Source organism: Etheostoma cragini, chromosome 18, assembly GCF_013103735.1.
Source record: "Etheostoma cragini isolate CJK2018 chromosome 18, CSU_Ecrag_1.0, whole genome shotgun sequence".
NCBI classification, from domain to species: domain Eukaryota; kingdom Metazoa; phylum Chordata; class Actinopteri; order Perciformes; family Percidae; genus Etheostoma; species Etheostoma cragini.
This window is the reverse complement of record NC_048424.1, coordinates 19,956,566-19,977,487: the sequence shown is the minus strand read 5'-3', so window position 1 is coordinate 19,977,487 and position 20,922 is coordinate 19,956,566. Positions and strand designations below refer to the sequence as shown.

General features: G+C 42.4%; 2 protein-coding genes across 6 annotated transcripts in view; both read right to left on the bottom strand.

Annotated features, from left to right (window-relative positions):
• Positions 1–1,036: 1,036 nt before the first annotated feature.
• The window catches only part of sptlc2b (serine palmitoyltransferase, long chain base subunit 2b), a 39,024-nt gene continuing 19,138 nt past the window's right edge, over positions 1,037–20,922 (bottom strand). The window contains exons 10-14 of one of the 5 annotated variants that reach the window (XR_004660320.1): positions 20,017–20,152; positions 19,591–19,720; positions 18,218–18,390; positions 17,599–17,601; positions 8,278–8,292 (exon numbers count right to left, since the gene is read on the bottom strand). Coding sequence is in view for 1 of the 5 variants with exons in the window: in XM_034899505.1 (XP_034755396.1) it covers positions 18,277–18,390; positions 19,591–19,720; positions 20,017–20,152 (380 nt within the window). In the remaining 4 variants the exon portion in view is untranslated. Of the gene's footprint in view, positions 1,058–8,271; positions 8,293–16,683; positions 18,391–19,590; positions 19,721–20,016; positions 20,153–20,922 lie in introns of those variants that run through there. The other 4 variants (XR_004660321.1, XR_004660319.1, XR_004660322.1 and 1 more) reach the window with 4 other exon arrangements.
• On the bottom strand, positions 3,159–15,568 carry ism2b (isthmin 2b). Its single transcript, XM_034899506.1, has 6 exons — positions 14,841–15,568; positions 9,892–10,143; positions 8,514–8,847; positions 6,530–6,667; positions 6,334–6,402; positions 3,159–5,751 (listed from the first exon to the last, which is right to left on the bottom strand). Exons 1-6 carry the CDS (start codon positions 14,949–14,951, stop codon positions 5,234–5,236), a joined length of 1,422 nt encoding a protein of 473 aa, XP_034755397.1. The 5' UTR covers positions 14,952–15,568; the 3' UTR covers positions 3,159–5,233.

Sequence of the window (20,922 nt, the reverse complement as noted above, 5' to 3'; positions counted from 1 at the left end):
CTCCAAAGAAAATTCCTCGTATGTGTCCTCATACCTGGCATATAAAGCTGATTCTGATTCTGATTCTGATCCACGTATCTCAGCTGTTCAAATCAACTGGCACTCTTCTACCCAGAAGTGATTTTTGTATTAGCGCTAAGTCCCGGTGATTCGGTCTACACTAACAAAACTAAATTCCATTTCCACTCTTGGATTTCTGCCTTTTATGAGTGGGGGCTCCTCTTTAAGATTAGTCTCGTTGACCATCTCAGAACAAGGCCTTCCTCTGTGTCAAGGAATGGGATAAGTCAAACACCAGATAATCCATAAGATCCATAAGATCCACTGGCATTCTAATAAGTCATGCAGGCGGGTTTCTGTGTGCACACAAGCACGTGTTTGTTACCAACAATGCAATATGTGTGTGTCCATGCTAGCTCATTGAACCCTTGTCAGTCTCTGTGTGAGTGTATGTTGGGGGTCTGGGGTTACCCTCAGACCAAGTGATCTGAAAGAGGAAGGTGTGTGTGGGTTGGGGTTAGGGTTAGAGTTGTGGGGGGGGGGGGGGGGATTTGAAGGGCCATGCTGTTCAGCCACAGTACACCCAGAGGAAATCTCATGTTCCTGCCAGCCTACAAATGTAAACAGATCTGTAACCACCGAGCGCTGGCGCCAGGCCTGGGCCACCAGCGCTATAACTAAACCGATGAATCACATCACGTGCACGCTCACCAGGCTGAAATGGAAGTGCACGGGGAAGCGTGCCTTCAGAAGTTCTTAGATGGTTATGGTTAGTCCAGTCTTTTCACATTTTGTATGTGAAACAATAATCCATGCTAAATTGAAATGCAATGGGCTTGAATGGGCTTCTGTATGACCACAGTGCACTCCCTCAGTGACATGACACACATGCCCTCCATAAACTGTGAAGTGTATTCACCCGCTTTTTAAATGCATCCGCCCGGGAACTCTTGCTCCATTCAATATTTCAGATAACATCTTTTCGCCACAGAGTTTTGAAACCTCCCCTCTCTTTTAAGTTTCTCAACTCTCATCTGTTCTCTCTCTCTCTCTCTCTCTGCTTTCTCATCTGTCCACACATCTGCGGTTATTTATCTGTTATTCTGCGGCGGCAATGTGGTCAACATGTGTCTGGCTTCCCGCCACTCACCACTCATCTGTAGTCAACTTAGGAGTCACTGAAGGACCGTAGTAGACCTACCGAGCTCCTTAGCGTTCCATAGTGGATACTCACCACACGGATAGATAGATGGATGGATGGATGGATTTCTAGTTATACACATTACATTAGTACATCCTGTGCTAATTGTGTTCCACTTTGGACCTAATGTTCGATTGCTGAATGCAAACCAGGCTTTTTCTTCCCAGCAAGTAAAGGATAGACATCATGACCTACAGGAATTAAAGTATCTAAGTGGAGAATTGGGATTGCCCAACCCTATGGATTTGCATTACCCCGACCTTTGAAAGGTTAATCTCAATGCTATTTAATCCTCTGGAAAGAGTGTAGCCTCAGACAACATGAGGAAAGAAATAGATCAACGTAGATAACACAGCAGGGATGGATGACAGTGATGCTGGCTGTTAGTTAAGGCATGCAGGGGCTCGAGAGGTTTCATTTATGTATTAGAAGGACTGTTTTCATCTGGTTGAGTGGAACCTTCTGTGTCATTGCGATATCCAGCTGGTCTTTTCTGGACCCTGGATTTAAAGGATTTTGCAGCCAACACTGCCTTCTCTCTTACTCTTGCTTGGACTTGAAAACTTCAGTCCCCAACCACAGCTGAAAATCATAATCATGAAAAATGTGTCACTCTTGTGAATCACCAGACAACTGCCCACAACATATTTGTAAATCCTGAAGCGTGCATGGTTTTTAAAAAAAAAAGGCTGCGGTTGTTATTCAGAAGTCGGACAGAAAATGACAGAAAAACAAGGTTGGGTTGGGAACACAGGCGATAAAACTGAGTGAACCGAGGGAACGGCGACTGTGCTCACCGCTCACACGTGCTAGCGAGAGATCTCATGCATGGCAGCTAATTGAATCTTGTCATCGCTGCGTTCAGGATCTGTTGAATGCGGAAAAGGTAATGTAGAGGAATAATTAGAGCCACATGCTATGCACTAATTCTCATCAAGGCAGGCACTAACACACAAAACCACAAGTGGTATTTGCAGATTATTAAACTTGAGGCACTCATCACTGAAAACAGGGACCTTCCTTTGATGGTCTGACTCTGTATTTGACTGTTAAATAACTTTACAAGGGATTTGACATTTTGGGGGATATGGGTATTTCCTGTCTTGTTAGGAGTTAGATGAGAAGATTGCTACCACGCTTGTGTCTTAGAGCTGGTTAGCTTAGCTTAGCACAAAGACTGGATACAGCTAAACAAACAGCTAAAGCTTATTGGTGAAAGTTATGGCTCCTGGCCAAGAAATAGTGCAGCGCATATTATTAACATTAACATGTTAATTAGGGAGCTTTAGAGGAGCTGGCAGGTAGATTTAGTTTTCTTTGGATGGGTCGAGGCTAGCCGTTTCCATGGTTCCGGTCTTTGTGCTAAGCTAAGCTAACTGTTGGCTGTAGCTTCATATGTACCAAACAGACATGAGAGTGGCATTAATCTTTACATTTCTCAGCGAAAAAGTAAATAAGCATAACTCACAAAATGCCAAAAAAAAAGTGTGATGACAAACTGAATTATTTTATGGGTTTTGGACTATATGTTGGATAAAACATTGGAAAATGGGCTGTTGGACTGATTGATTAATTGTGAATGGTTAAGTGCTGATGAAAATAACTTAGTTGCAGCCTAATAATACATGTGATATTCCTTGCTAATACCCTGGTATTAAGTTAGTTTCAGACATTTGTTCTATTTGAAGGTGACATTACATTATCTCCTATTGGCTGTCTTAATATTTAGCCTGTAACTGCAAAGAAGGAAGCAACATGTTTGCACTTTGGAGGAAAGCTTGCTGGACTGTACCTGTCTTGTTAGAGAGGAAAGGTATGGAAAAGTTTGGTATGTCTGTCAATAAACGAGTTTAACTACTCAGTTGAGTTTTAAGGAATTTTGCTGGAGAGTACCATGCAATGCTTGGCTCCACTACACAGTATCTAAATTGTGGAAAAAGAAACAACACATTAAAAGTCAGATGATGAATGCAAGGTATTTATATATTTCTTCAGCATAATTGCAACAACATATTGATAGAGCACTGCAGTACAAAGTAGAATGAAGCACAGACACTTGATGTTGCTGTGTGAATTGGTATGAGGCCAGTGGTTTCCCTTTTGATAACGGGTGCCTTCATTTCTTAGATTAGTGCACCATGTTGAGTATAGAGACATTTCAAAACTTCAGCAAACTTAAAAAAAAATCAAACAGACAAATAAATACTGTACAACACCAGAAATGTAATACTAGATTCAGAAATCACAAAAAACATCATGCTTTCCTCAACAGAACACTTGATATATGCACTATCATAGAACAATGCAGCATTGCTGGCGAGTTTCCCTTCACAATAACACTATCACCAACAAATGGCAAACATGAGTACATTTTGATATATCTTTAATAAAGTGCCTTCCTTTAAAATTGGTGATTCCAAAATGTAAATGCGTGTTGGCATATACACATCTGGAAGCAGAATTCCTGAAAAAAAAGGTTTGGAGCAAACATCCATAGAATTAGACTGGATAGAAAGAGCAATTCCTGGAGTCACAAGGTATTTATATGTAAATTTGAGATGACTACATCCGCATTTTCAATCCTTTGCACTATACCTAAAGGGTATCTACCAATGGTGACCACTTCCATGTTGCCTTTACCTGTAAGTGTAAGCCAGGGTAAGGGCTCCAACTACATGGCTTCTCAGGAATCTTTATTAGAGTAGGAATGTCCTTTCTATGCAATCAAGTTCTGCACATAAACCCAAGACCCTAAGCCCTAAGCAGCAATGACATCTTTCTACCACACACAATGCAACAACAGTTATTCACTTATAAGGGTTCCCACTGCTCTCTGAAACCGCCCAAAAACATGATCTGTTTATCAGTTACAATCTGGGTTAGACCTCCAAAACCTTCCTGGTAATCCTTACCCCAATACACTTTGTACTAGTTCCAAAGGTGCTCTGCTGTCGAGGTAAATGAACAAATGTGTAAATCATGGTCAATAACTCCCCCTGAGATTATTGTAGAGATCTATGAGCACAATCTACTCACTGAACAACTTCATTTTTCCTATATTTGCACCGTAGAGACTAAGGAGGCTGGATTTACACAGGCACCAACGGTCTGATGTTTAACTCTTTGGCACCCAGATCACATATATCTTCATGGCTGTGAAAATGTGAGGAAACTCAATCTGTGTGACAAAATATTTGAACTCAAACGTGCTGTTTGCGTACCATTACTGCTAATAGACTATTCTCATCGTTCTCACTAGCAAGCTCTCAATAGTGACAGCAGAATGTTTAAAATCCTTTTAGCTTACCTCTCTGGTTGAGATCCCAAATTCTTCCAACCACTAATCTAATTTTAATGTCCCAAAACATTGTCTGGAATCTTCATTACTGTGAACAAATGGGACATCTTTTGGGTTTACCGATGTCCTGTTGTCTTGTTCCCCTCAATACCTTTGTAAAAACCTGAAGGATATTATATTGTAGCAGCATATGTTGGGATCTGTTGGACTCTTTCCATGCATGTGTTTGTTTCATCAATATAACCAGTCCACATTCATACATTTCCAAATGGAAAACCTACAAGAAGCATAACCCGGATGCTTACCATTTTTTCTATCGTCAATCACAAGCGCTCCAGGACACTGTCAGAAAAGCCAGTAGGTAGACATCATGCTTACACACACCCAGGAGAGTGTAACATATATAAAGAGAGAGAGCTTGATGTTACGCCAGATGTGGAACAGGTTGGCAAGCGATAGGAGAACACTGCATTTTATTTTTTCCATTCTTTTAATTCAGTTCAGTTGAGCCTGATATCAGGACACTGTGCCGAATCCTAACTTGAGACAGCCACACTTCCCCATCATACATTATGCCCACTAATCTTTGTGAAATTTGCATTTCCTCAAAACTTAATAAATGCATGATGCATGGTTTGGATGTAATATGACGTGAATTTAAAGTAGGCAGTCTCCTCTCAAATTAGGATTGGGCCCTTCTGACTCTCCGAAGTAATAGTTTTGGCTGTGGTCCCTCAGTACTCCCTTGCCTCTTCCAGTTCATTCATGAACACGTCTTCATGGGGGTTTTCTGGGCAGCTCAGTCCATTATTTGGTGGCCGCACCGCATGGAAGCGACTCCAGTCTCCCTTGCACAGGATCCAAGGCAGCACATCCACCTTAAAGTGCAGCTCAGGTGAGAACTCAGTGCTGATCAGGTTCGGCGTGCCTGCACCTTTTCCCCGTGTGATGAGCCGCCCGCGATCACTATAACAACAATGCTGCGCTGCAAGAGTAGAGGAGTCGCCGGAAAGTGTTGAGCGGATGCAGCTACGCGCTGACGGCTTGTAGATGTCCAGGCGCTCCTTGGGGCCGCTGGCGTCACGCCAACGGAACTGCCGGCCATGCTTCTCATCGTAGACACTGACCACAGTGTACCCCACTTCAGAGGGGTAGGAGCAGGGGCAGCTGGGCAGCTCAGACACGACCTGGTGGAGGTACCTCTGGAGGAACTCACTCTTACAGTTGAGCCACTTCTCACAGCTGTCCACATCTGTTGGAAGCAGGGCAGCAATACCACATAAAATTGGGATTTCATACTAGTATTGAGCAAGCCAGTTTTACATTCCCTTGTCGATGGGGTACCGTCATGTACCTAACTACAGTATATATCGGACTGAGCTAGAGCTGTAACAATTCCAAATGTTGCTGTACAATTAATTGTCTCAGGAATAAATGCAATTAACAATATAATTGTCTCTTTTAGTCAAATTTCAAATTATTTTAGTTATTACTTTTTTAAACAAAATTCAAGTTTTGAATGAATTCCAGGACACATCTTTTGGTTATATTGCTGTCATGTGACCCAGATGATGTAATAACACAAATACACAGCCTATAAAGTAAAAAACACCTTTGTTACTATTTAGCACATCAGAACTAAATCAACAATTACCAGTCATACAACCTTAGCTAATGTTGGCAATTAACTGCGGTTAATCAAAGAAACTGTGATTATTTAGACTGAGTATGCTTTGTAAAATTATGGACTGAACAGTAAAAACAGTTGATGGGTTTGATCCCTTAAGCTAATGAAAGTTGTTATAGAAAATGTCTCCATTAGAAAAAAACGTACCTGTCCCAAATGGCTCTGTGCCATTCTCCATCTCGAAAGGAAAAGGCTCGACAACAGTGTTGACATCACCTACAAAGAGGAGAGTGGTTCATCAGCTGTAGATTAAAAAAACAGCTGGGAGAGCAGAATAATAATGTCTAAATACTCTTGCCTCTGTTTGTTATTTTTATCTTTTTAAGTGTAAATATGACCTCACCAGGACAAGGCTCCAGGTCACACTTAGAGGCTTCTGTCAAAGTGCAGGAGTAGCCACAGGACTTGGTCCTCTTCCTCTCACCGCTTCCACATGTCACAGAACAGGGAGACCAGGGAGTCCACTCGTCTGTCTCCTTCTCTGTGGAAAGGATGACAATGAATGAAAATTCAAACACAGTCAGTGCCATTTGCTGAGCTTTTCTGCTACATTTCAAATGGTCTTGCACTACTGTGAAAATGTATCCGATTCTACGAAGATTAAAACAGTTAAAGAAGCTCGACATCATGCTTTTAGGTACGAATAGTAGATTTACTGTATTTGGGCAGCAGCTTTAAAGGGTTGATTGACATTAGGAATACAATGGGGAAACCCCTGGAAATCACAACAAGCAAGTGAACTCAGCTCCAGAATAAGATTTCAAAGTTTCTGGACTGTCTCAGAATGACAATTTTCTCCTTGTCTAACCTTTCCCATGCAAACCCATATTCTTTTTAAAAAGGCCTCAGTAAAATTAGAGAGAGAGAAGCTGTGCTGTGGCTGTCCGCCTCCGCTACATGTTTCCTTGTGGTGTTAATAACACTGAAAACAAGTCATTCTTGATTAAAGGCGAGGTGGGTGCAGAAATACCAGCTTGGGTGTAGCGAGCACCCAATTTTACTTTGTGGGCGCTGCCAACTCGCCATGTGGCCATACAGGAATGAGGTCTCAGGAGAGTCTTAATTACAGAAGAAGCTAAGGCAGACATACTTGATTTATGTTCACCGCGTCCTTAGATGTGACCACTTAATAGGCATTGTTGCCCTTTTCTGGCTCGACTGCATGCACAACAGTTGCAAGCAGATCCAATCTATATATTGGCTGAGGCAAAGATTAAAAAGTAAAAACTAACAACCAGCTACCACATTTTGAGATCAACAATATATAATATTTACAACAGTAGAGGTTTGTGCTGCTACAACAACCTTCAAAAACTTAAAAAAATAAATAATTGGATCAATCATGTACAGATTTCTATCTGTACATCAAAGCCCAAGGCTGTGGTAAGCCGATGACTGCGCTCTGATCTACAGTAGACTCCCACTCATTGGCCTACTCACTGCCTAGCCCATCAGACTTTTCTTTCTCCCTTTTTGATATCTCTCTTTTCCATCTTCTCTCCTTTTCATTCACTATGTACACCCATCTCTTTCTCTCTAACTATTGACTACCTTTACCACTGAATAAGTGGTCCGTGTGTGAGACACAACACGTTTTCCCACCAGAGAAAGGCAGAATTAAGGGGGGGAAAGAGCTGTAGAGGTAATGCCGAGCCCTGAAAGCCCCCCGAAATTCTTGAACTGGCTCAAAAGGCCGAGCCGCAGAGGGCAGTGAGGGCCGCCAGTCTGGGGCGGGGGGGGCATGGGGTCCCAGAGAAGGATGAAAGGGCTGGCCGAATGGCCCCTGTCATTCCATATTCCAAATCTGCCCTCTAATTGTCCACAAGCAGAGGGCTGTTTTGTCCCAGGGAACAGTGCCGGCCTCACGCTGCCATTAGCGAGCGCATCGGACCCATCTTCAAAAGACAGGGCTCTGCGACCAGCACGGCCAGTGTCGGCTTCAAAGTGCCCATAACCCACAATGGCCTGATGGTCGAGTGCTCATGCTGCTTCACATGCTGGCATTGGTTCGTTCTTTCTGACTGGAAAGACAGTTATCATGTAGCCTTCCTAAGTTCCTCTGTTGTTCTCCCTCCAGTGTTCTCTCTCTCTCTTTCTCTCTCTCTCCTTCCAGACATTCCCATTATCTCTTTCTCTTTTTTGATTTGGTGAATTCCCAAATTGTATTTCCATACCTTCCCTTTTGCATTTTTTTTTCCGTTGGTAAAAGCCACAGGATACATTTAGCTAATTTTTTTAAAAGCCATAATCAGTGTGATGAAGTCAAATTTAAAATAGCTGTGTGGCTGTACTAGCAGACGGTGAGCGTACCAATTGGCAAACCTTACCATAGTAGCTCTGCACTGGATCCCAGCCTTCATTCCAACGCGTATCCCAGTCTCCGCCCACTCCGCTGGGTAAGGGCTCTTCACTGCCGTAATCCAGGGAGTAATCCTCCTCCTCCTCTTCCTCGCCAGTTTCCTCCACGCTTGACCGGCTGTTGCTGTCCTCGGTGGAATCGGTGTCCGTGTAGCTCCAGAATAGGGGCCAGAAAAGCTTCTTGCCTCCAAGCCAATCCACAGTGGAAGAGGGCGAGGAGGAAGAGGAGGGTAGCCAGTCTTTTTCCTTGGCCAGGTCCATCTCCACCTCCATCTGGGGGTCGTCCACCACCTCGATGGTCACCTACGTAGAAAAAGAGAGCGTCTGTCAGTCTGAAGTAACCTTTGAGCACATTCATTTGTGTCACTGATATGATCTTGGACAGCAACTACCAAACCAAGACTACCAATTGCAGCGGGATTTGCAAAGCAACCATATGACTTATTGACATCGAGTAGAAGATAACGACATACAACATACAATTGAACTGTCCAGTACAGATGAGTTGACTCCGCTGTTGCCGCAATCCGTCATAAACAATTGTGCAGCTTTAGACTTGAGTTACAAGCTCTTTTCCAAGCAATCAACTCACTCAAATTTGGCGAAGAGGTTTTCAGCAAGCGAAGCCGCTCTCCAGATCTAAGTCAGCCTGACAGACGTGAGCATCAGCATTCAGCCAACCAAACGATCCTCTCAGGGAGAGAATGTGAGGATTTATTCTAGATAACTACCTCTCATTACCTCATATGACTCATCCTAGATGCTACAGTACTTTCAAGGGCTCACTTCAGCTGATGCAAAGACCAGGCGACACGGAGACTACTGGGGAAATCTTTTGTAACTTTGGTGACATTAATTTCCCAGTTAGGAAGTTAGGGGAAGATGAGGACTGGTAATGATTTCATTTGCCTTAGATGAATATATCTTTCAGTCAGAGTATGGTACATCTGGTCTATATGCTACATGAAAACTCATCAGACATTTCATCGGTTTCTGGCCGGCATCATTATGTCCCTCTAACCACATCCTGATTACACCGGCCAGAGTTGCCCTGAGATAAGTTAAACAGAACAACTCTTTGGGCAAATTTAGAAGGAGATGATGGGGACTTAATGCCTAACACTTATGATCACAGAGCCTATTTCACTTTATTACACTTTAATCAACTAGTAGCACAAAAAAGAAGCAGCTGGGTTTCTAAGATTAGACAGAGAGACTGTTGATTTCGTTACAAATAAATCATTTTACACAATAAAAGGCACAATGTTCTCCTTGCATGAATGGCAATTCAACACACAAAACTCAAAAGCTGCATATCACCAAGTGTGTGTGACTCCCCAGACTCACCTGTATGTTGGGGTTCTGTGAGTTGATGTCAGCATTGGCCAGGTCGGGAAAGTTCTTGAAATCCAGGATAAAAGGTTTGGTCTCCTCCTCGGGCTCAGGCTGTGGAAGAACACCTATGGAGCGGTGCTGGGGGTGGGGCCACCTCCTCTGGTGATTTTGGGACTCAGGCAGGAGACTCTGGACCTGGTTATGCTGCTCCAAAGCCTCAGGGACATACTGGACCCCACCGCTGTGAATCGGGTGGCCATGTGCCTGTAAGTACAAGTTAAGACGTAAGATAAAGAGTCTAGTGGAATCTAGAGGAGTGGTATTAAATGATGAAATGACTACAGGAAAAGTGGGTGGCATGAAATGCCTTAAAGCCTGATTTCTGATTGTGTGGAGACACCACCTTAAATATTGTGAAGAGTAAGGGGGACTGAGACAACTGGAATACATTCAAAAGCTAGTGGCTACTTCAGTGCTAATGACAAAAAGGATCACTTATAGTCACTCATTGATGAATGTGAACAATTAGTGCTCTGTTTCCAGAAAGAAACCTTGACACCATCTACCACTTTGTAGCTTGGTCAGCAATTCCAAAAAGCCCCTGAGGCATCCAACTAACCAGCCAAGTGACCAACCAACCTTCGTTGATTTCATTCTTTTTCCCTTCTTTTTTCCCACAACAGTCATGGCATCCAGGTCGTGGACAAAGAGGGGCCTGTGCCAGCGAGATCCTCTTTTAGCTTTAATGAGAGGGCCTGGGAGGCGTGGGACCCCTGGGCTGCTGCGAGCGTGTCTGGAACCTGCTGTGCTGCCGCCACTACGGCCGCCACTCATTTGACCTCTCTGGTTTTACAGTTACTGAGACCAGAAAGAGGAAATGCTGATCTCTGAGATGAATGGTGATTAATGGTGACATTATAATGGTGGGGAATTATAGATATATGTAATGTATCTTGAATATAGTCCCTGAAATGGATTTTTAGGTTGGTCTGATTATCCAGAGTACATGTGTCTGTTTCATGTCTAATAGGGCACATATCTATTTCATGCCTGACACTGGTCAAAACCAAAATCCAAACCCTCTAATGGACCCTTGTCTGTTATTCACTCATGTCTGTATTATCCTGAATATGCTACATTGGCTCAAACATATGATCAGAGCGGACCTTGAGATTTAACCTGAGCCAGTTTGTGGTCTGCTCAAAACAAACCCGTTGCAGTTGGAGGGCTTAAGAGGAGAAGAAATGTCTGAATTAATGACCAAATGGCTGATGATTTATACGTATGGCCTCTAGAACAGGGCGTACTGTTCACTGACTGCCTGTGATTGTCCCATAAAGAAGTTATGTGCTCGGTCAAATTCAAGCATGTGAACACATAATGTCTGTTTGGATGGGAAGCCCGTCAAGAATGATAAATGATGGATGAAGAGAAGTTGGCCCACTCCCCAGATATCTGTAAACTGGTGGTGACAACAGATAACATTTTTGGCATATTTAGCCTTTCTCTCTGTAACTTTATCCACTGCAAATATTGTACGTAAATATTACACATACTAATTATAGCAATACTGCTGAAAATACAAATTCCTCTGGCTTTTTACAGGAACGTTTAAAACGTTAATACATAAAATATTTTTAAGTAGTACTACAATTTAACAGAATGGTGTATGTCAATTTGAAAAGATTTTGGGTCGAAATTCAAACATTTAATTTAGCCATTGTTTATGATGTAAACTGATCAATTAGTCAATAAATTAACAGAAAAATGGTTGATTGATGAATCAAGACAACAATCAGCAGATTAGTCAAAAATGAAAATAATCATTAAAGCATAGGGTAATTACTTGGTTAGTTTTTTTTTTTTTTTAAGTAACCGGCTTACTTAAACACTGCAAACAATGGCTTTATCAGATTGGATGTCTACATGGGAAAATGCAGCACAAACTTGAGCTTTCTGGAAGGCTCCTAAGAAGCTTTGTGCTGGGGAGAGACGTGTATGATGGGTTTATGGTGTTGTCATTATACACAGGTTTACTCTGGTTACAGTTTGTCTGTTTCTTATTATTTCTTGTATGGTTTTGTATATTGTGGTTATTGTGTCATGTTTTCTTTGTTTTTGTCTGGTAGATGGGGATGACAAGGGGATGTTTATGTTTAGTATGTTGTTTCAAAAATGGGGGAAAAAATAGTTAGTCACAAACAACATTTTTTACCATTTCTATGTTTAAAAATCTATTTATTTTCATAAAATTGCACCAATACCAGTTTTTTAATCTAATGTATTATGTTTGGCAATTGAAGTAATTATACCAAAAAAGAGCAGAGGACATTCTTCTCTAAATGAACATAGCAAGCAATAGAAGCCCAATGCTTCAGCTTCTCTCAGATAAACCTAATGGATGGTGATTGGTTTAAAATTGTATTTAAGTAATCCTCCAGCATGATGCTCCATTTTACCCTATTACTGGCTTGTTATTAGCATAAGCATAGCACTGTTGAATCTGAACAGCAGTGAAAATATTCACTCTTACACACCAACACTCACACAAATGCTCCAACACCTCCACACTCACGCAGACACACAGGGTCCAGAGTCACGGGAGAGGCCACATACTTTCACACCCTTCTCATCTCGTCTTGTTACACATCTGGATCCTGTATTCTTTCGCCCTGTATATCACTCTCCTCCTCCTCCTCTCTTCACCCCCCCTCATTCTCTCTGATCCTGCTCTCCTCCTCTCTGTAGTGAAGCGCTTCTGATCAAAGGCACAACGGTTGATGGCATGCAGTGTGTTTAAAAGGAAGAGTATCTGAATGCAGTGGGGGACCTTGGCGTGGTCTGGAGACCGCTTCTCTCTTCTCAGACAAACATTAAATACACCCTTTTGGAAACAAATAGTGGGCGCCCTTTGTAGAGCTGGGCCATATGGAGAGAAATCAAATATAACAATATTTTTTACCAAATACCTCAATATCAATATTGTGGCGGTGTTGTATGGTTGACTACTTGTGCTTTCCCAAAAATTTACACAATGCCATTTGTGATAAATAATTATCAGTAATGTGGATATAATGAATAAGTGTCACAAGTGCCACATTTAAACCAGAAAAACCACTTGCATCATATTGTGATATTAAGATATCCTAAATTTTATATGATATCCAGCCTCACACATCAATGTAATATGCATACATTTCATCAGCCCTACTCCTTTGACTAGATTGAAAAAACTGGACCTATTTTGAGCTCCTATCGTGCTGAGGGTGACACACATTGAGGTCAGGGAGAGGAGGTCAGGAGACTGGATGGGGGCAGCAGGGGCTGAGGTGAGGGGCAGGGACAGAATCCGGTGGGGCTGGGGGGCAGGCTGGGAAGGCAGGCGGTGTGGCAGCCCTGATTTATGTGCCCACAGATATCAAAGGCCTCCGCACTTGGCTGTTTCCAAACCATTACACAAGAACAATAAACTATGGACGTTCTTTGATCGCCATCTTTTCCAAATGAAAACAGGATAACAAATGCATGCCTGGTGGAATCGGGGTAAGGTTGTGGAGGTTGGGGTGGGAAGTGGCTTACAAAACACTGGGGGCAAACAGATCCCAATATTTAGAGAAGAGGCCACTTCAACACTAACCCCTTCTTCGTTAAGAGATGGGGGGTAAAACCAAAAACAGGAAATTCCACATTAGCACAAAAAAGAGCCAATGTAAACAATCCGATGGGTGACACTTGACCCGTGCCCCAGTGTGAGAGATGCCGAGGGCTCGCTTTATTCTGGTTACATAAGCATCTCGTTATTGGGCACCAGCTTTACTGAGCTTTCCCTCCTGCTTCTCTCTTCCTCTGTTAATCTCTCCTCTCCATCCACCTCTCACGGACACGCATCCAGAAGGGCACAGGCCAAGGCACAGTCACCAACTGCAGCCTTTTGGTGAATGAAATAAACAATCACACAGCCACAGTGAGATTTTTTTCATCTGCTCACTAATTATTCCCTTCTCTTCTTCCCTCCCTCCTTTTCCTCTCGGTCTCTTTTCACTTTGACATCAATCAAACAGATGATGAGAGAGAGAAAGAGAGAGAGAGAGTCCCAATAGAACATCCACAGGAGGCCACACAAGATGGAGAGTTCAAAGGCAAAAACTGAACCCTGACACAAGCACACACAAACAGACTTTGATATCCAAATATGTCCATGTGTAACACAAACATTCCCATAGACACACCACAGATTGCACAGCTTGTGTGTGTGTGTGTGTATATGTAGAGAGAGTTTAGATTTATAATAGCAGGGTGTATCCCCATGCAGTGATGGCAAACCGTACTATACATGGAGAGATAAGTGCAACAGAAGAGAGCAGCACGCACTGGTGACGGGATTCTGTAATTTCAGAGTTAATTGATAGAATAATTTGATGAAAACTCATTAAGGGTAATGGTTGACAAAGAGAAGTGACTGCAGAAGCTATTTGATCCATTTGCAATTTAAGTTTTACTGAAGACGTGAGGCAATAAACGTAGAATTAGGGAATAACAAAAATGACTAACTCATAATACTTTTTTAATTCCCTTAAGGCACCTGGTTCTAGTGCCTGTTGTGCCCAATAACAGTTAGGCTAATAATAACCAACATGAGTCAGGAAATGCCATTTTATTTCTATTCACATTTTAATTTTCTTAAAAATGTACACGTTTTAGGTTACGTTTTTGGGGGATACTTGAATAATACTGATAATACAAGATTAAGATTATTATAGTCGACATTAATGTACAATATTTAGTACGAGTATGACATTTTACAACAGTTAGCGTTAGCAAAGATGCACCGGGGCACTTTATGCTAATTATTCGACAACGGCAGGTGTGTTTTTAAGACTTCGCAGCTTTTGAAACTTTGAAAATTCGATAAATTTGAGAGTAAAAAGTCAACACATAATCAATATTTGAAGAAAACTCACCTTGTGGGCAACATTCTTGTGTCTGGTAGGAAACCCTGTCCCCAAACTAACGAAGAGTATCGACCAAATCACGAGCAGCATGGGAAATCTCCTCGCGACCTCTTGACGCATCTTCTCTACTTCAAAGCTTCCTGTGAACTGTCGAGGCTTTCTTTCAAACTGTTCTCCTCTAAATTAGCTTGTCGGTTGGGAACAAGCGATTGGGGTCCTGCTCGTCCTCCGTTTGTCAGCAACTTTGAGTCAGGACAAATGAAGTTTTAAGGCCTCGTCAGCCTCGAAGTGTCGCACTTTATGAAGATGCGCCCCAGCGTCTAAAGGTATCCCGCGTGCTATCCATATCTGGCACCAGCGCCTCGCGCAGCAACTGTCACTCCGTATGGCGGGTCGAGCTCAACGCTTCTCTTCCCTGTCAAAAAAAAAACACAGTTGGAAGAGCTTTAAGTATCAGAAAGAAGTTAAATAGCCCACGTAGAATCTCCCCGTCCGCACCGGCGCTTGCTTATTCAACTACTTTAAAGTGTGAGTCAGTCCGTCGTGGGCGGGTGTTGCCTTCCAATACATTGACATCTGGAGTTAAAGTATGCTGTGCGTTTTTTGTTGTTGTTGTCTGTCTGAAGCGTTAATCCATTATCCAGTGGAAGTTCATCCACTCGTGTTTGTAGCTATGTGCACCGCCCAGCCAACCGGTTTCGGTAAACTTGCCTTTTACGCACGCATTCAGAAGGTTGATGCTGAAGAAGTTGGGGGTGGGAAGCCATTGCTCACAGCTGTGTGTATGTGTGTGTGTGTGTGTGTGTGTGTGTGAGGAGGGGGGGTTCACTAAGTTTCTTGATGAGGTACAAGGTTTAGTCTTCATTGAACCTCCATAGGCTACTTATACAGAGCATGAAGTGGACTCACTCTCTGAGAAAGTGCATTTAATCAAATAGTTAGACTACCAAACTGTTGAATAAAAATGATTTTACAATCTCTTAAATTACATGATAATTTCTTTAGGCTTGTTCTGCTATTTTCTCTTGTAAGGAGTCATTATCTCATCCCACTGGCATACTATTTCACAAAAAATACCATATTTAAACTGGAGTGAATGACTGGTCCATGTGGAATGTTGTGTAATGGCAGGATGTCAGTGACGTATCAGTCAGAATAGCTTTCAGACATGTTTGTAGTGAGCTTTTAAGTTGTGACTAGTCCGTGTGTGTGTGTGTTTGGGTGCCAGCATGCTGTAAATAAACACAAATGCACTCCAGAACTTGATACAAAGAAAGTGATTTAATCTTTGCAGCAGTTTCCAGCAGCATGGTCAACAAACCTCATGGCTTTACAAACTCCTCCAAGTGGTTTATCTTTAACCCAAATACAATTCCAAGGGCAACTGATAACCACGTTCCCAATGGTACCTGCAGGTCAGTTTGCAGGTAGTTGTGGAACCTAAATTGGAACACTCCCATTACATCAAAGGGCTCCAAGCAACTCAAACGTTTTGATAATCTCTTTCGACTTTAATTCCTCAGTTTCAATGAGGGAAACCTGGCTGAGAGAAACAGTCCGATTGCTGTTTGCAATTACATTTTTGCCTCCATAGACAGAAATGTGGAGACTTGACATACTGCATGGTGCTTTTTTTTAATGTAGGAGCACTGAAGAGTGCAAATTCCAGATCATAGTCAGCTGCTCCACCTTTTAAATTATATTTATAGTTGTTATTCAAGCCATTTTATGTGAACCCCCCCCACCCAACAATATTGGAATGACTCACTCACAGACACTAATGAATGTAACCTGAAAAGAAACCCCCAACAGTTGCTCGTGCTATACTAAAATGCAAAAAAATATCAACAAGTTTTTTGAAATTTGAGTTGCGTTTAATCACTTGGATGAACATTTTTAGGAATGGTGACATCGCCAGGCAACGGCCAGCTTTCTGACTGGCTACCCTCCCGATTCACATCAATTAGGTGGTAGAACACAAACACAGACACATCAGCAGGATATTTGACAGCGGCGTGTATGCCATGTTTGGGGTGACCTCCCACAGACAAGGGAGGCAGAAACAGTACAACTAAACAATTGACACTGAAAGCTGGTTGATGTGGAATGGCATTCCAGAAGATGAACTATAAGTAACAAAAAACAATGACATTTGAAGCATACCCATACAAATCTTGCAAATTCGAGTGACTACGTCATCTGTGCATTTACAATGCCTGTCAGTAGTGCGAGCACTGAAGTGAAGACGTGCAGGAAGTTGGTTAAAAGACACACTGAGACACATTTCGAGCTGCCTTTCAGATCAAAATAATGTTTCACAGAAATAACGTGACGAAGACATTTTAAATAAATAAAGCAGTCTGTAAATCAGATGGGCATGGGAGCGGCATCGTCATACTTACAGACCTAAGTTACAGCGTGTCATCGTGCTCAGAGATCGCCGTCGACGCTGATTCACACGAAAGCACTTGAGTGAGAAGGATTTAGCAAAAGAAAGAAAAAAAAAACAACATCACACATGTAGCTCATTAGCTCATAGAAATGTTAAAGACACTGGGCTCAAGTTTTTGAGTGCAGGTGTAAATAAGGCTGAAATAGTTTCTAGAAAATGAGGAATAAAAATGTTCCTTATTCTTGCTCCCCGGGATCTTTTCCCTGTTAAAATGTTTTCTTTCGGAACATATGCTTTGCATTTTAAGGGAAAAGGTATAAAACATATCTATACATATACATCCTTTGGTGAGGGAAAGAACCCAAAAGTCTATACTCTCTATTCAAGTAAAGGTTATTAGAAAAAAGCCATCATCATACATATGGAGTATACTCCTGTGAAATGACGTATCTCTCTTTGAGGATTTGGGATGCTACCCTGATGCAGCATTACCAACTTCTGGTTAAATAATATTTACATATATAATTCTTTGCTTTTGTGTTCATCATGGCAACAGCTATGATCAGATTTATTTTTCTCCAAGTGCACAAGTAGAAACTTGTGGCAAAGATCAGTCTAATTTGCTCTAGGTTGTTTTGAATTATAAAAGACTCCAAGTGGGTTGATGCTATTGCACAAATAGGACACACATTTAATGTGCAAATAGGAATAAGACTTAACGGTAGACAAGTGCAGTCACAATAAGTTAGGACAAACTGAAGGGACATACATGTGCAGACAGACGTAGGGGGATTTTGGTCCTACCCTGCTATTGGTTAAAATCAGCTGTACAGGTCACAGACTGCACACAGGCTAATGAGTGGTGCTAGTGTGCAGTTTGAAAAACAGGGTGCAACTGTGAAGACTTTGGTTCTGTCCACGGGAGTCTGAAATGAGGAGATATGGCGAAGTGGGTTGGAGAGAGTGGCTCAGAGGAAAATAAGGGATATCAGACAGGAAAGGTTCAAGTAAGGGAGAGACATTGAGTTGTGGGGAGGAAGAAGGTGATGTGGCTCAGTCCTGAAGCAGGCTCTCCTCGGCCATCCACCCAAGCGAGGGAAGAGGCTGTTCACGTCTGGAGTACTTCAGCTGTAGCAGGTCGCCCACTTCACTGGTGGCCTTCAACGCCTGGCAAAAGAACAGGAGGAATGTTATTAACCTCAATCCAAAAAGACATTATTTAAGTCAATCAAAATTAAGTGAATCCAGCGGGACACACAAAACAGTCAAGATGAGCAGATTACACACATAGCTAGACAACCTGAAAGAAGATTGTTAAATGAAGTGTTAAACCTAATCCCACTTGGATTTTCAAGCATTAAACATGTCAGCGTTGAAGAAGAAGGGGCACTGAAAGCGAAAAGGTGAACAGAAGGCTCCCTGCATAAACCACAACTGAACAGAAACTCCTCCACATCTTTCCACAAGAGACTGTATCAGCATTGCAACACTACAGGGCACCTGGAAACAATTTACCTTCCTCTTGACCTTTTTTTCTGATTCCATGGTTGGAGGAATAGCGAGGTCTGGCTGTTCCAAAGACGGAAAAAGCGGCTCCTCGAAGTACTCTACAAAGGCAGGCTGATGCCCTTTAAATGGACTATTACAAACGGTGTTGACATGCTCTTCAGTAAGATGAATGAAGTGTCTTTGGAGAGGCAGAACTGCTCAAATTAAAGTCTCCGTCTGAGCCACGCTGTAATACTCTGAGACAGCTTGGCCTTCCAAGTTCCTTCGTAATAAAGGACACATTGGGAGCCTTAATTATTCAACAGGCACACTTAGTATGTGGACCGATACACACTCGTACATAGAAAACTGTCAGCCAGCAGTCAGGCAGGCAGATCTGGTTGATCAACAGCTGAGAAAAGCCTACTGAGTGCTTCTTGGATACATGATCACCCATGAGTCCAGACAAACTCTCATATCATGTTGAGGATAAAATTAAGTTTGTCCTGTAACAACATCCCCTGAAGAAAATGTCTTTCTCTTCACAACTTGGATGAGAACTCAAGACCAAATGGCAGCACTCGATACAAACACACAGCCCAGATGTGTCCAAGAGACTCATCTGAGAGACTCATCTCTCGCAATGCAGAAAGAGGCGATCATCCTACAGAGGCATATGAGAGATGACAGTGGAGCAAATGCAAATATCATTAGAGGCATTTTCCCTGTTGGTGCTGACGTGCTAATGACCATTTTAAAGCAATTTTAATGCTCATTTTGGAGTTGTTTTGTTGTTTGTCGACACCATTCTCGAGTAAATACAGCCCTTAAATGGAGAGACATTTGGACGGTTATTAGACTTATTATAGGATGACGTACTGTGTCAAGCATCTCTCTGGTATGGGCAGCCGAAATGCAGAAACGTGCCCTCGACTCGATTATGGGTGTTGCTGGGAAGCCGACGACCACCGTGCCGATGTTTCTCTTCAACATCTCCCGACCAAACGCCCTGAAAAGCAACGGCAACATTAGACACAGGGCAACACTTTGCAAATCTAACTCATGATGTGACCCACCACCACCACCACATCTTAGATGGTGTTCTCTTTAATGGGTTTTCCACATACTAAGTCAGATTCTATTTGGAAAAGGGTAACACTACAAGAAGTAAAGTACAACAAGCCTTTGTCTTTTCCAAATGTTAACTCATTTGGGAAATTCATCCAATTAGCCTTCCTAATTTCATTTGATGTGTAAAGCACTGAAAATATATCAAATAATACGAAATGCATGAGAATCCCATACCCAATTTTGGCCGGCATATAGAGCATCATGGGCACTACAGGCGAGTCATCGTTGCCATAGATGATGAAGCCCATTTCACGGAGTTCCCTGCGGAAGTAGGTGGTGTTCTCCGATAGCTGTCTGATACGATCAACACCTGGAAAGGGGAGATAAGCAGAGGGATATATAGCAGCATTTCTTTTATTAAGCTTATTCTTTTTACTCAAAGCAAACTTGCAGCGGATTCTACAAAACTATTATTATGTGTTATTATATGAGTAATAGTCATAAAACTCTATTATCTGCTCTTGTTCAGAGGCCAAGTAAAGGAAACAAGAGACAGCATGTACTATTGCAGAGTTATCCATCATTGCTCGTTTCTGCATTCTTCCATTTAGCCTGCTTGAAAAAAATTGAAGAACAAGAATACCATATGACAGCACACGCACAACTTAGTTTATTAAAACTAATTCAAGGTGGCGTGAGATTTCACAATCACAGAGCCAAGTCCGGCTCTAGTCACAACACCATGTCAGCCAAACAAAGAGAAACCCATTGGATGTCATACACTTATTTGGAGACAGTGAGCGCCACACCACTTGGCTTTGAAGACAAGGAGGATTCTTTAAAAGGTCGAGGTCAAGGGGCTGAAGCTAAACAGGCATCAATCCTCACGTGTCCACTGTGGATTCACTCACTGAATCCTCAGGCTGAGCCTCCAGAGATAGCATCTCAACCAAACAAATGACCATATGTCATACACCGCCAACAGCAACACACATCTGCCTGGCTGGGCTGAAAAACAGAGCAGAAACACCACGGCTTCAAAGCACCCGAGACACAACAAAGTCGGACATTATATTTACCCAGACATTGTTTTTCCACAGTCAAGGAATCCAAAAATATTGGGGGGGGGGGGGGGGGGGG